Genomic DNA, 14370 nt, shown 5'->3' with positions numbered 1-14370 from the left:
CTGGCCTTTGTTGACTGAAAGTGATATCTAGGAAGCGTTCCCCCCCCCCCCTTTCCATCTACCACCTGTAACTTCAGAGTTTAGAAGATGCACCTATTATGTCGGCTAGTAGCCAAGACGACTATGTTCTTCCTCCGTGGTTGGAGCTGATATGTCTCTGAGTAACACCAGCTGCTGGAATCCGCAGGACGAGAGAGGGGTCTTGGGTTTGAATCCTGCTTGCAAGTTTCCCATGATGGGCACCTGCTTGGCCACTGTGAGAACAGGACGTGGGACCACATGGGTCGTTGCCCTCCTTTCTTATAGTCAAGAGTCCTTCTTTGTAGCCTGCCAGATGGTAGTGTCAGGGTACTGGAGCCAAGGTCCCAAATATATATACATAAAGTTCATAAATGTAAAAGGCAAACACGTAAGTATATAAACCACGTGTCTGAAATAGCACAGGAGAGCAATTCTGAAGCCATTTTGACTCTCCCAAATTGACCTCAATATATTTCTCCTTTGTCTTTTTGCCTGAAAATCATGTCTTAAGGCCACATTTGTGTATGGATAGGGTGAGCCTGTGACCTGGATTCAGGAACTAAAAGTATTAACCATCACAAACGAATGGCCAGGCTGCCCAGGTGAAGCAATCAGTGACCATTATCAGGTATCCTGACAAACACGATTTCTGCTGGAGACTGCCTCCTCTGTGATGTATGTTTGATGCTTTAGGGAGGTGGTCTTGGGCTACAGGGTGGGCAATTTCAGAAGTCTATATAAGGGCTTGCGCACCATTGTTCTGGGTTCTCCTCCCTCCTGCATGTGGTGAGTGAGGACCTTGTTGCAACAGTTTAATAAAGAACATGCTCACTAGCCGCTTTGCTTCTCAACATTCCCTGCTTGGCCTCTGTTATTTTCTCCTACCAATAGGGAACCCACTTAAGGACTCCATACAGGCTCTTGGATACCCCATAAGAGGAAAGGAGCAGGTTTTTTCCCCCTTATAACATATATAAAAACATAATAAAACATTTTATGAGTAAGCCATCTTGGAGATCCTTCTATGGCATGGGAGCGATATCATCTGCCTTTTTAATTGACGATGACCTTAAGTTGCACGCTAGTGACTCAGCTAATAATGCATGTTATTTCTTCACTTCATAGCTTTTTAGCCTGCATTTGGGGATAATCTCCCGCATGGCAACAATACAAAACACAGTCTGGAACTTTGAAGCATTCCCAAAGCCTTAAAGTTAGCCAGCACATCAAAACAAGGATCCACACAGTGCAGTCATGAAAACATGATATTAGCAGACCCAGAACGGCACCACCGTATCAGCCGCCTGCTTAAAAACAACCTCATAAAAGCAGCAGAGAACAGATGCTCAGAAGAGGAATCTCCTTTGATCCTAAAGCCAGCAAACATTCTAGAAATTTCATCCAACGCAGATATGGTTGGGAAGAGGGCACGGGGCTCCTCTTCCTCTTCTGAGGTCTTTGTGTTGTGTGTGTGTGGGGGGGGGGGTGTGTGCCTTGAACATCTGTTGGGTTACCCCAGGTCCCCTCGAGGGCCAGGCACCCAGCCCAACTGTCTTCCCACCAAATGGATGCTTTAGCTGAGATTCCGGCATTGCAGGGGGTTGGACTAGATGGCCCTTGGGGTCCCTTCCAAGTTTGATTCTGTGATATTGTTACTTGAAAATCAAAATCCAACCAAGACTGTAAGGTGTGGCCAAGTTTACAGATGCTTCTGCTGACACTCCAATGTCGTTCTTCAATATCTCAAGGCAAATGACAACACTTCAAGGACCGCCTCTTTCCATATGAACCTACCCGGACTCTGAGATCATCTTCTGAGGCCCTTCTTTATGTACCTCATCCAGAGGGTGACAACCTGAGAACAGGGCCTTCTCTGTAGTGGCTCCCCGTTTGTGGAATGCTCTCCCCAGGGAAGTTCACCTGGCACCTTCATTTAGGCACCAGGCAAAAACGTTCCTTTTTAACCAGGCCTTTGGTTGATTTGATTTACATCCTATGCCCTCTTAGAATGTGGTGGGGGGTTTTATTTGAGGGGGGTGCTATTGGGTTGTTGTTTTTATGTATTTTGTGGTTTTGTATTTTGATTTTATTCTGTGAACCAGAATAAATGACAGGCAGGGCCACTGCCGACTACAAAAGGTTGCACGAAGATCGACAGTTTACAGAAGCAGAGAAATATTAATGGAAGAAAAGGAGCGTGGTGACACAACATTGCTGATCTATTAAGTTCAGAACCTGCCCTTCCTCCTCCCAAGGGAACCTCGGGTGACAACCCTTAAATGGCAAAACATATAACCAACTAGACAAGCAGGTGAACAATATTTCGGTAGCCAAACAAGAGAAATTCAAGAGGGTGAATAAGGCTATCGGTGGCTACTAGACACAACGGCTATGTTCTCCTTACCTAGTTGGAGGCCAGGAATCCTAGAAGGGAAAAGTGCCACTGCTATGCTCAGGTCGTGTTTGTGGGCTTTCCCGTGGCACTGTAAGAACAAGATGCTGGATATCTGAAGGAGCGTCTCCACCCCCATCGTTCTGCCCGGACACTGAGGTCCAGCTCTGAGGGTCTTCTGGCAGTTCCATCACTGAGAGAAGCCAAGTAACAGGGAACCAGGCAGAGGGCCTTCTCGGTGGTGGCGCCCGTCCTGTGGAACGCCCTCCCACCAGATGTCAAGGAAATAAACCAATATCTGACTTTTAAAAGACATCTGAAGGCAGCCCTGTTTAGGGAAGCTTTTAATGTTTGATGCATTACTGTATTTTAATATTTTGTTGGAAGCTGCCCAGAGTGGCTGGGGAAACCCAGCCAGAAGATGGGTGGGGTATAAATAAGTTGTTGTTGTTGTTTGATGGGTCCCCCTCTAGCCTGATCCAGCCGCCAGCTTCTTCCTTGTGCTCTTATTGTTGTGGGTTTGGCAGGGGGGTCAGTCTGGAGCTCCAGGGGCAGGGAGATCCGCCAAGGGGGGCACCACAGCGAACTGCCCCTGGAGTCTGCCTGGCTGACACAAGCCCCACGCTGCTGTTTTGGTCAGTGCTGGGCCCTGAGCCATTGCCTCACTCCCAGGAGAGACGCCTGGCTCTGGTGTGCTGCAGGCCAGACCCCGTGGTAAGTGCTGACCCCCCCGCAGTGTGCCATTTTGTCACCCCCCCTCAAGGATGACACCCAGGGCAGTACACACCCCTCACACCACCCTTCCCATGCCTAGGAGGGAATAGTGCCACTGTTATGCTCAGGTCGTGCTTGTGAGCTCTCCCTTGTGGATTTCATGGGTCCAGATTGTGGGTTTGGCAGGGGGGTCAGTCTGGATGATGCCGGGAGTTCCTTCCAGCACTTGGGGTCCTGTGCTCAGTAAGGGTTAGAATCGAATACAGGATTCAATTGCTAGTCACACAAGTTTCTGTGTTGGACAATGACTTTTGGTGACCACTGGAGTGTCATCCTCAGCATCCCAAAGGAATGAGCCAGTTTGCAAGAGCTACAACTAAGTGAGGGGGCCCTCCAGGCTTTCCTTCACCCCCCCCCTCAACCAGCTGCTAGATAGGAGAACAACAGCAAAAGTTGGGGTGTGAGAGCTGAGCTGGAACCAGGCTGGAAGCTGGAGACACGGAAACCTGCTTGCTCTGTGCTGGATCGGACTACTGCAATGCACTCTCCGTGGGGCTACCTTTCTTTTTTTATATATAAATGATATTTATTAGAATTTTCAATATTAATACAAAGGGGAAAAAAGAATCAAAAAAGGAAAAAAAGGAAAAAGGAAAAAAGAAATGACAAAAATACAAGCAATTTTTTTTAAAAAAACACACAAAATTTCTAATGCTTATTTTTCATTAACATGTTTCCTCGACCTCCTCATACCTCCCTTTTATGTATTCCAATTCCAATTATTAATTCAGCAAATCCTTATATTCCAGTTCAAATTATTAATTCAATAAGTCCTTTTCACAAAGACCTTGATTTAACCATATTTTTTCTCTATATAAACTTTTTTACTTTATCCATACTTAATTCTCGTCCATATCTATATAACAGTGCTTATTCTTAAAACAATACCCTAAAGTCGAAAGAAAGTTCCCTTCCACAAATTTCCAATTCTCCTAAGAGTAAGACAAAAAAAGATTACACAAAAGAGCAACTTGTATTATGTACACTTTAAATTCCCATTTTTTATTCCACCCATCCCTCTTCCCGGTTGCAGTCCCCAACAGATCTCAGAATATACCCATCAACCCGGTGACCTTATGTCCGAGGCTCTTAAGTCTCTCTCATGGCCCCTCTGCCACGTGGGGCTACCTTTCAAGGTGACCTGGAAACTACAACTAATCCATGCTCTGCCTTCCATGCTTCCACACGGCGCCTCTAGTCTTCTCCCCGATCGGCCATTGAATGCCCACAATCATGAGATGTAGGGACTTTCCATGATAGCTTGTGGCTTTTAAAAAGAAAGTCTCCTTTGCAGCCTTGGAAGACCACACTTTGTGTTTGGCAATTGGTTCTGAAAAAATCCTTTTTAATTATTATTATTTTATTTATGATTTCCAGTTTTATACATTTCAATAATTTTACATTTCAAAACTCGACTTCCTTCCCCCTCTTTCTGCCGTTCCTGAAATTATTTTTTTATATTTTCTGCATATTCCAAGTTAACTTAATTTGCTCATTTATTCATCTTCTTTAAATACACACTCTTATAAAACTGCAGGTTATTACAATAACCCTGCCAATCTTCTTATCTGTTTACAGTTTATTTGTAAATATTCAACAAACCCTTTCCATTCTTTTATAAATATGTTTGTTATCTTGATTTCTTACTTTTCCGGAAAGTTTTGCCATTTCTGCATATCCGATAAGTTTTTTGTATCCATTCTTCTTTCTCTGGGACTTCTTCTTTCCACTTTTGGGCAAAGTTTTCCTAAAATTTTCAATAAGGTTTAAAATAATAAAAAGAAATTGCTGGGTTATCTGATGGTGTTAGTCATTTGGAAATGCTTTTGTAAAAATAAAAAAGCAACTGATAAATTCAAATAAGAATAATGGTGGCGATGGTGATGATAAATGGAGATGATTTTATTTTATTAATGCATTTGCACCCCATCTTTCCCCCCAAGCAGCTCAAGGTGGAACCCATGGCTCTTCCCTTCCTCATTTAATCCCCACAACAACCCTATGAGGTACGTTAGATGAAGAGAGGAAGCATCTCCATTCCCATGGTCACCAAGGGAGCTTCATGGTGGAGGTGGCATTTGAACCCAGATCTCAGTCTGACGCTCTAACCACTATACCACTGCTGCCTCCCCCTCTGCTGTTTGCTGTTCCGCAAAACCTGTCTGCTTCCATTGAGAAGTTTCTGCATGTCAGTACCTCACTCCTTCCAGATTATCAAGAATGTATAAAAATTTGGCAAATGCTTGTTGGAGATGTGGAGGAAATAACGGTGACATGATCCACATGTGGTGGACGTGTGAAAAGATTAAGATTTTTTTGGGGAAATATACAATGAATTAAAAAGGATGATGGGGATAACCTTTATTAAAAAACCAGAGGCATTTCTATTAAGCATTTTAGACAAAGAGATCCCAAAAAATTCAAGAGAGTTATTCTTGTATGCAACTGCAGCGGCTCAAATACTCGTGGCCAAGGAGTGGAAAGATCAGGAGGCTCCCAAAATAACAGATTGGCAAATCAAATTACAGGAAATTGTGGAGATGGCTCAATTGACCAGCAAACTCAGAGGAAACTCAAAGCAAAAATTTGCGGAAAAATGGGATGGTTATAGAAGATATGTTCAAAAATACAATAATAGTTTTGACTCCATGGTAGCATTCGAGTGACAAAGGAAGTAAAAGGAGGTGGATAACAATTAAGGATTTGTTATGTTTTCTGAATGTATTGGAAAATTTATATAGAAAGGTTTATTGTTTTGTGTACACTCAATTGTAAGATAAAACATATGCAAAGGGACTTGACAGGAAGTCAAAATTGAAGAAAAGATTTTGTAAGATAAAATATTTATTTTCATTATTATCATTCTTATTCTTTTTGTGTGTGTGTGTTTTGTATGGGATGTTGGGGAGGAAATAAGACGGTAAATAACAAATAACAAACAAACTATTGATGTACCAGTATGTGATTTTTATTTCTCAGTTGTATTTTGTGGTAGTATGGCTGTAATGTTTTTTGTAATATAAAATCATTCAATAAAAATTATTTTGAAGAACTTTCTGCATGTCATGAATGTCCCTGGACATGTTTTAACTTTGCACAGTTCCTTTTATTTATTTTTTGAAAACGCAGAATAGTCCTTTTTTGTGCTGCCAGCTGCTGGGCCCAAGAGGGGGGAAAAGGGGGAGTCAGACTGCAGTGACAATGCAGACCTAGAGAATCTCCCATCGCCTCCTTTCATCTCCAGCTCCTGCCTTTGATCTCTCTGATAAGAGGACCATCCCTGTCTGTCCGGTTTGCTGAATCTCTCTAATCTCTTGTTTGCTTTGGGTGGGGGCTTTGGGGTTATATCTGCCACATGTCCTGCAGAGAGCCGGATCTCCCCAGACGGAGGGGGTATAAAGGCGGCAGAAACCACCCGTCCCCTCCACTGGCTGACCTGGAATCGCCTCCCTTTGGACGGACAGGTGAGTCTCACCCGCTTCCCCTTCCTTTTCTTCCCCTTTAGGCTAGAAAGCAGCAAGCTCTCCTTGTTTGATCAGTGGGTTTAGCCAACTGATGTTTGGCAGAGGATTAATATTTTTATTCCTTTTTTTGAAAAAATCATAGCCCTTTAGCTGGAAATTTGCTAGCCCCTTTGAGCAAATCTGGGACCCAACGCCGAGCCAAAGAGCTCACACAGAAGCATAGCTGTCAACTTTCAGATTTGAAAATAAGGGATCAGCAGCCTCAAAAATAAGGGATCAGCAGCCTTACCTGTCCCGGGGACAGTCTACAGGATATCTAACAATCCTGGATAGCAGCGGGAAGCAGCGGGAAATGGCACTGGAATAAGGGAATTTCCCGCAGAAAATGGGAGGTTGACAGATATGCACAGAAGGGAAACCTGTGCTTGCCAGGCCTGTGGTTGGCACCTTGCAAGGAACAGCAGCACCTAGAAAGCACAAGGGCTTTGCCCTGTCCCAGCTGCAGCCCCCTGGAAAACCTATTCTTTAGGGATAGGTAAAGGTAAAGGGACCCCTGACCATTAGGTCCAGTCATGACCGACTCTGGGGTTGCAGCGCTCATCTCGCTTTATTGGCCGAGGGAGCCGGCGTACAGCTTCCGGGTCATGTGGCCAGCAGGACTAAGCCGCTTCTGGCGAACCAGAGCAGTGCATGGAAACTCCGTTTGCCTTCCCGCCAGAGCGGTACCTATTTATCTACTTGCACTTTGACATGCTTTTGAACTGCTAGGTTGGCAGGAGCAGGGACCAAGCAATGGGAGCTCACCCTGTGGTGGGGATTCGAACCGCCGACCTTCTGATTGGCAAGTCCTAGGCTCTGTGGTTTAACCCACAGCGCCACCTGCGTCCCTTCTGTAGGGATAAATCAGAGCAAATGTCAGTTCAGAGAAAACCCTGTAGTTGTTTGCTCTGATTCAACGGTAAATATCAGGTTTCTCCTGGGGAAAGAGGTGGAGCAAGAGCAAGTCTGGATGAAACCATAGAATCGTAGGGTTGGCAGGGATTCCCAGGGGACATTTAGTCCAACCCCTTGGAATCGCAGCAAGAGAATCCCTGACAAGGGCTGGCCCAGCTGCCGAGATGCTATTGAAATACTCAGATGAATACAAATGCTTACAAAGTGTATTAAACAAAAATCTGCCCTTATTCCCTTATGGGGAACACATGAGCCCTTATAGAGTCCCTTGTAGGTTCTCCATCAGTCGGAGAAAATAACAGAGGCCAACCAGAGAATATTGAGAAGCAAAGCAGCTAGCAAGCCTGATCTTTATTGATCTGTTGCAACAGGGTGCTCCCCTCACCACACGCAGGAGAGGAGGAGGACCCCAAACCAAGGTGTGCCTGCCCTTATGTAGACATTTTAAATTCCCTGCCCTGGAGCTCAAGACCACCCCCCACATACATCAAACCTACATCACAGAAAAGGCGGTCTACAACAGAAATTTGAATGTTGTCATTTTTCCTGTCTGGCAGGTTTTCTGATAATGCCTTATCTGATTCCCTTTCCTGGTAGTCTGGCCATTCCTTTGAGATGGTGATTTCCCAATTCCTGAGACAATGGGAAGGTTCCCTCACCCCCTCCCTCCTTGCAGAGTAAACCTTTGGGAGTCAAAATGGTTTCAGGAAGGTCTTCCTGTGCTGCTCCAGACATTGGTACATTTATGAACATTTCTTATACAGTGGTACCTCAGGTTACAGACGCTTCAGGTTACAGACGCTTCAGGTTACAGACTCTGCTAACCCAGAAATATTAGCTTGGGTTAAGAACTTTGCTTCAGGATAAGAACAGAAATCGTGCTCCGGCAGCAGCAGGAGCCCCCATTAGCTAAAGTGGTGCTTCAGGTTAAGAACAGTTTCAGGTTAAGAACGGATCTCCGGAACGAATTAAGTACGTAACCAGAGGTACCACTGTATATATAAGACCTTTTTTATTATTTCAAAGGAAACAAACAGCACTGGCCACCCCAAGCAGTCAGTTCAGGGATGGCAAGGTTGTCTCCAAACATTTCTGCTTCTGGCACTGAATGGGCAAGGACCACAGAGCCCTCCTCTCTTCTCCTGATTCCTCTTCCTCTCTCTCTTCCTTCCCAGAGCTGAAGAAGAAGCAAGAAGATGGGTCTGGTTTCCTATTTCAGCCTTGGGCTCCTGGGATGCTTAGTAGTTGGACCCTTCATGAGTGGTGAGTTCCTCCAAGACCCCAATGGGGATGCATGGCCCCCCACCCTGTCTCTTGCACCCTGAAGATTTTAAGGGGATCATCCTGGTCCAGTGCCCATTATGCTTGGCAGGGGGTTGGACTCGATGGCCCTTGTGGTCTCTTCCAACTCTATGATTCTATGATGATGATGATGATTATTATTATTATTACTATTACTATTACTATTATTCCTGCTTTTTTCTTTAAAAAATGTTTAGGGATACTCTCATTTTGACGCAAGAAAACCACCATTTTATAGTTCAAATCAGGGAAAATAAATAGACAAAAGTACAAAGATTCACAAAATGTTTAGGAGTATGCGTACCCCTGAGTACCCCCAGAAAAAAGCACTGATGATGATGATGATGATGATGAATTTATACCCTGCCTTTTTCCCTAACAGGGACACAAGACAGCTTAGAGATAAAAATAAACACAGCTAAAACCCCCTTGGGGAGGGGAGAACAATAATTTTTTAAAAAGCAACTAAACTTTGATAGTATATATGTGTATACTGGTGTGTAAGAGAGAGAGAGAGAGATCTAGCCAAACATACAGATCATTGCAATGAAAGCAACACAGCTGCTGCGCTTTCCTTAAAAGCAGTCCGTTCCCAAAAGCCTCTTGGTGCAAGAAAGCCTTTGCCAGTGACAAGGAGGGGCAACAAGGAGGGAGCCAGTGTGGTTTCCCTAAGGAGGGAGAATCAGAGCTGCCTGGGAGTTTTGGTCCTAGCTTTTTGACTGTGTCATTTTAATTTGTCCACCTCGAGTCTCAATCTGGAGATCTGCACCGGGTTGTATATATAGAGTGAGAAATGTCAATTTGTTGTTGGGTTGGTTGGTTGTTTAGTGAAAGCTGGTAGTGGTGATGTGTGTATAGTTGCTCAGTCGCTTTTGCAGAAAGACTTTTAAGAATAAAAGCAGAAAGTACTCTGCAAGGACACTTTCCTCGTGGACTCTTTTATGCCGACAAGGGTCCAAGGACCAGGCTGAGGTGACAAAGGCAGGTCAGAACCCTTTTTCTTTTTTAACAAACACTGACAATATTGGCATACAGCGGTAGCTCGGGTTACATACACTTCAGGTTACAGACTCCGCTAACCCAGAAATAGTACCTCGGGTTAAGAACTTTGCTTCAGGGTGAGAACAGAAATCGTGCTCCGGCGGCAGCGGGAGGCCCCATTAGCTAAAGTAGTGCTTCAGGTTAAGAACAGTTTCAGGTTAAGAATGGACTTCCGGAACGAATGACCGTATTTTTCGCCCTATAGGACGCACCGTCCCATAAGGCGCACCTAGTTTTTTGGGGGGGGGAATAAAGGGGAAAAATTATTTTTCCCCCCAGGCGCGGGGCTGGGGCGGGGGAAGCCCGAGCTTGCCCCAACCCCAGCCCCCAGAACAGGCAACTCTCCGGGCTCCCGCGCCTTGCGGAGAGCTGCGCGAAGCCTGGAGAGCGAGAGGGGTCGGTGCGCACTGACCCCTCTCGCTCTCCAGGCTTCAGCGAAAGCCTGCATTCACCCCATAGGACGCACACACATTTCCCCTTCATTTTTGGAGGGGGAAAAGTGTGTCCTATGGGGTGAAAAATAAGGTAAGTACTTAACCCGAGATACCACTGTATAAATAAAATAAGAATAGCAAATAAGCAAATAAGCCTGCAGCCCAGACCCTTTGTGCCCACCATTGGAATGGGGCATGCTACCAGAGGTGCCCCTCCCTGTCCTCCTCTCTCCTAGGATGGGTGGCTGGGGGGCAACCAGGGGGTTCTGTATCTCTCACGATGACGCTCTGTGTCCCACGCAGGAGGTGTCCGTGCTGCACAATGTCCCAACAACTGGCTGTCTTTCCAGGGGAAATGCTATGGTTACTTCCCCCAGGAGGTGTCCTGGCAACATGCGGAGGTGAGCAGCGTAAAAGGGCTCGCCCCGAAATGGGGTGGGAGGGAGCCTTCCCCCTTTGTGGGTCCCACTGGCAACATGAGTAGGGATGCGGGTGGTGCTGTGGTCTAAACCACTGAGCCTCTTGGGCTTGCTGGTCAGCGGTTCGAATCCCCGCGACGGGGTGAGCTCCCGTTGCTCTGTCCCAGCTCCTGCCAACCTAGCTGGAAGCTCCTGTAGCCAAATAGAAGCAGCGGAAGCCATGCAGACCGTTTGGCTTCTGAAAATTGTTCAAAAACCGGAACACTCACTTCCAGGTTTCGATCGTTCGGATGCTGATTTGTTCAGAAGCCAAGGCATTTGAGTTCCAAGATATGACTGTATTTATTAAATTTCTATAAGCTAAAAAGTCCCAAACTCTGCACCCTTTTCCCTGTATTTATTAAATTTCTGTATTTAATAAATTTCTATAATCTAAAAAGTCCAAAACTCTGTGCACTTTTCCCTGTATTTATTAAATTTCTATAATCTAAAAAGTCCAAAACTCTGCACCCTTTTCCCTGTATTTATTAAATTTCTGTATTTAATAAATTTCTATAATCTAAAAAGTCCAAAACTCTGTGCACTTTTCCCTGTATTTATTAAATTTCTATAATCTAAAAAGTCCAAAACTCTGCCCCCTTTCCCCACAGGGGAGTCTCCCAACCCCATAGATAATTTTGGTTCTGAACCTTCTCCAACTCCTTTTTGAGGTAAGGCAACCAGAACATGACTCAGTATTCTGAGTATCTTGGACTCACCTTTTTCCCCTCCCTCGACCAGAATGAATGCCAGCGCCTGGGGGGACACCTGGCCTCCCTTCTGGACAGGAATGAGCACAGCGCCGTGGCCAGGTTCCTGCAGCAGGCCCAGAGGTGGGACGACGACGACGTCTGGTTCGGTCTCTCCATCCCTGGCAGGGTAAGTGAGAAGCATCATCGCCCATCAAAGAATCGTAGCCTTGGAAGGGTCCCCCGAGGGTCATCTAGTCCAACCCCCTGCAGTCCAGGAATATGCCCCCATATGCCGCTGTTGCTTGTGGTGCGTGTTGACGTTCCAGCTTCCATGTTTCCATGTGGGAGAGGCCAGAGCACCTGAGAAATTGCTGGAAGGGAGAATTCAGGCTCTCACCTGAATGCAGAATTTCCACAGCCCCAAACAGGGGGCACTTCTGGGGGTTCCCCACACAGCCCCTGAGGTTTGGTCGGCCTTTACTAGGGACCAAGCCTTTGGTGTGGGAGGCTTCGCCCTGTGGAACTCCCTGCTAGGGGAAGTTCAGCAGGACCATAGAATTGTATGTTGGAATTCCTGCTCCAGGTTTGCAGTCATGGGATTGTTGTCTTTCACATGACAGTGTATGTTTTGACTCCACGGAGTGGGAAGTGACGAAGACAGGACGTTTGAATTCCGTGAAGTGGGACTATTGTCCTTTGTTCTTTTTCTCTTTGCTGTCTGATGCTGGAGAGAGAGGGAGCCATGTTGCAGTGCTCCGTGTGTGTTTATATGTAAATAAAGTAGATTAGCCAAAATGCTGAGTTGCTGAGCTCTGTCACGCATGTTGCACAAACTCTGTGGATCCCTGAGTGTGCAGGTGTCAGTTGGCATCGGTTGCTGTGATGTTCAGGCAGAAGAAAGCTTTCGAAGCTCCCAAACGATCAACCAGGAGGGAGGGAGCATGCCAGTCAGGCATGTGTCTCTGCCAGGGTCCTACTCGAGTGTAGGCTGAACTCCTCACATTGTACAGTTGGAAAGGACCCTGACGATTATCTAGGCCAACCCCCTGCAATGCAGCTGTCCCATACGGGGATCAAACCTGCAACCTTGGCGTTATCAGCACCACGCTCTAACCAGCTGAGCTATCCAGGCTGACATCCCGACCTTCTTTCAGATGCCGTCTAAAAAAACGGTGTTATTCACAAAGTCCTTTGAGATGAGTTTCTTTCTACCAAGCAGTACTTATTTATGCATTTGTTGTATTTTGTTTTATTTTTAAAAAATGTTACGTAGCGCCTTGCTGGGTTTTTCTGAAAGCTCGGCCCCTAAATGTTCCAAATGCCAGTTCCCAGATACATTTCTCATCTTCCGCATTTGCAGAGCACCACCTGGGCCTGGGCAGACGGGAGCCCCGTGAGCTACACAGCCTGGGAAAAGTACAAGAGCTATCCTGCCCTGAAAGGCGAGCATTGCGCTGCCCTGGATGAGTCTTCAGGTGAGGAAGTGTGCAAGAGAGAGGGATTTAGGAGGGTCGCTCTGTTCTGGGCACCAGGCAGCGCTCGCGGCAGGAATCATTCACGCTCGGCGCTGTTCATCTGCGGAACTCCCTGCCGCAGGCTGTTGCAACAAGAACTCAACGGGGTGTGACACAAATGGAAATATAAAGGCAGTGCAGCATTTGTTAGGTGGGTTCCCGTGGCAACGTGCATGTTTGTCACAGGATCTGCAGTGAACAGGAGGGGAAGGAGCTATGGAACTCGCTGCCACAGGAGGCAACCCAGTCCTTTTAAAAAAGGACCAATTCATGGAGGCGATGGCTAGCAATGGCTACTGGCCCCATTGGCTATTCACGGCCTAGGATCCTCGTACCTATGGGACCGCCTCTCCCGGTATGCCCCGCAGGGGACCTTAAGACCCATAAATAGCAACACCCTAGTGGTCCCGGGCCCTAAGGAAGTTAGATTGTCTTCAAGCAGAGCCAGGGACTTTTCAACTCTGGCTCCAGCCTGGTGGAACGCTCTGCCTCATGAGACCAGGGCCCTGCAGGATCTGATCTCTTTCCACAGGGCCTGCAAGACAGAGTTGTTCCGCCTGGCCTTTGGCTTGGAATCCACTTGATCCCCTTCCCCTCTTTCCTTTTTCCTTTCTCCTTCTGTGATGAACTCCTATCTGGGGACTTTTTTCTGGCCAATGTAGGACCAGTCTGGATAGCTGGCCTTGGTGAAGACTTGACGTTTTCATCCCCCAAAAGTTTTTGATTTGAGATACACTGAAATGAGGCTGCATTTCAATGTTGTATTTTAATCTTGTTTTTAAGTTGTATTTTAATCCATTGTTTTTATACCTGATGTTAGCTGCCCTGAGCCCAGCCTTAGCTGGGGAAGGCAGGGTATAAATAATTTTTTTAATATTATTATTATTATTAATTATTGCTGGAAACCGCAGGAGGCAGAGGGCTCTGGTGCTGGGGTCCTGCATGTTTTCCTTTTGGGGCATGTGGTCGGCCTCTGCAAAAACAGGCTCTTTGGATATTCTTATTGGGCAGGTTTCCCAGGACTGACTCCTCCCTCTCTCCCCTTTTCCAGGGTTCATGCTGTGGGACAACGATTCCTGCTACGACCGGAACCCCTTCGTCTGCAAGGTGTAGACAAGCACACCTGGTGGGCAGGAATCCCGGAAGCTTCAGCACAGACCACAACCTGCCCTGCCCTGGGCGGGTGCCTGGAGACCCCGGTCTCCTGTCTCCAGCCCTACACAGACCCCCACTACACATCCCCTTTCTCCCTCTCTCAAATCAGCCACCCCCCAGCTCCCTTGCTCTGACTCTGGATGCCAACCCAGGAAGCCGCAATAAACTT

At 46.5% G+C, this 14370-nt stretch overlaps 1 protein-coding gene across 1 annotated transcript; it reads left to right on the top strand.

Moving 5' to 3' along the window:
- Positions 1-8756: 8756 nt before the first annotated feature.
- LOC309378815 (struthiocalcin-1-like) lies at positions 8757-14370 on the top strand. Its single transcript, XM_081927514.1, has 5 exons — positions 8757-8868; positions 10686-10783; positions 11582-11719; positions 12893-13007; positions 14098-14370. Exons 1-5 carry the CDS (start codon positions 8802-8804, stop codon positions 14157-14159), a joined length of 480 nt encoding a protein of 159 aa, XP_081783640.1. The 5' UTR covers positions 8757-8801; the 3' UTR covers positions 14160-14370.

The sequence above is a fragment of the Podarcis melisellensis genome, assembly GCF_964234715.1.
Source record: "Podarcis melisellensis genome assembly, chromosome: 10".
Taxonomy (NCBI): Eukaryota; Metazoa; Chordata; class Lepidosauria; order Squamata; family Lacertidae; genus Podarcis; species Podarcis melisellensis.
The sequence above is the reverse complement of the archived record's forward strand: the minus strand, read 5'-3'. Positions and strand labels throughout refer to the sequence as shown.

What these genes read in the sequence shown, in the direction of transcription:
- LOC309378815 (XM_081927514.1), top strand. Translation starts at nt 8,802, where the DNA reads ATGGGTCTGGTTTCCTATTTCAGCCTTGGGCTCCTGGGATGCTTAGTA. An exon ending in TGTCCTGGCAACATGCGGAG is followed by an intron (nt 10,784 to 11,581) that starts GTGAGCAGCGTA and finishes TCCCTCGACCAG; the next exon opens with AATGAATGCCAGCGCCTGGG. An exon ending in GTCTCTCCATCCCTGGCAGG is followed by an intron (nt 11,720 to 12,892) that starts GTAAGTGAGAAG and finishes CCGCATTTGCAG; the next exon opens with AGCACCACCTGGGCCTGGGC.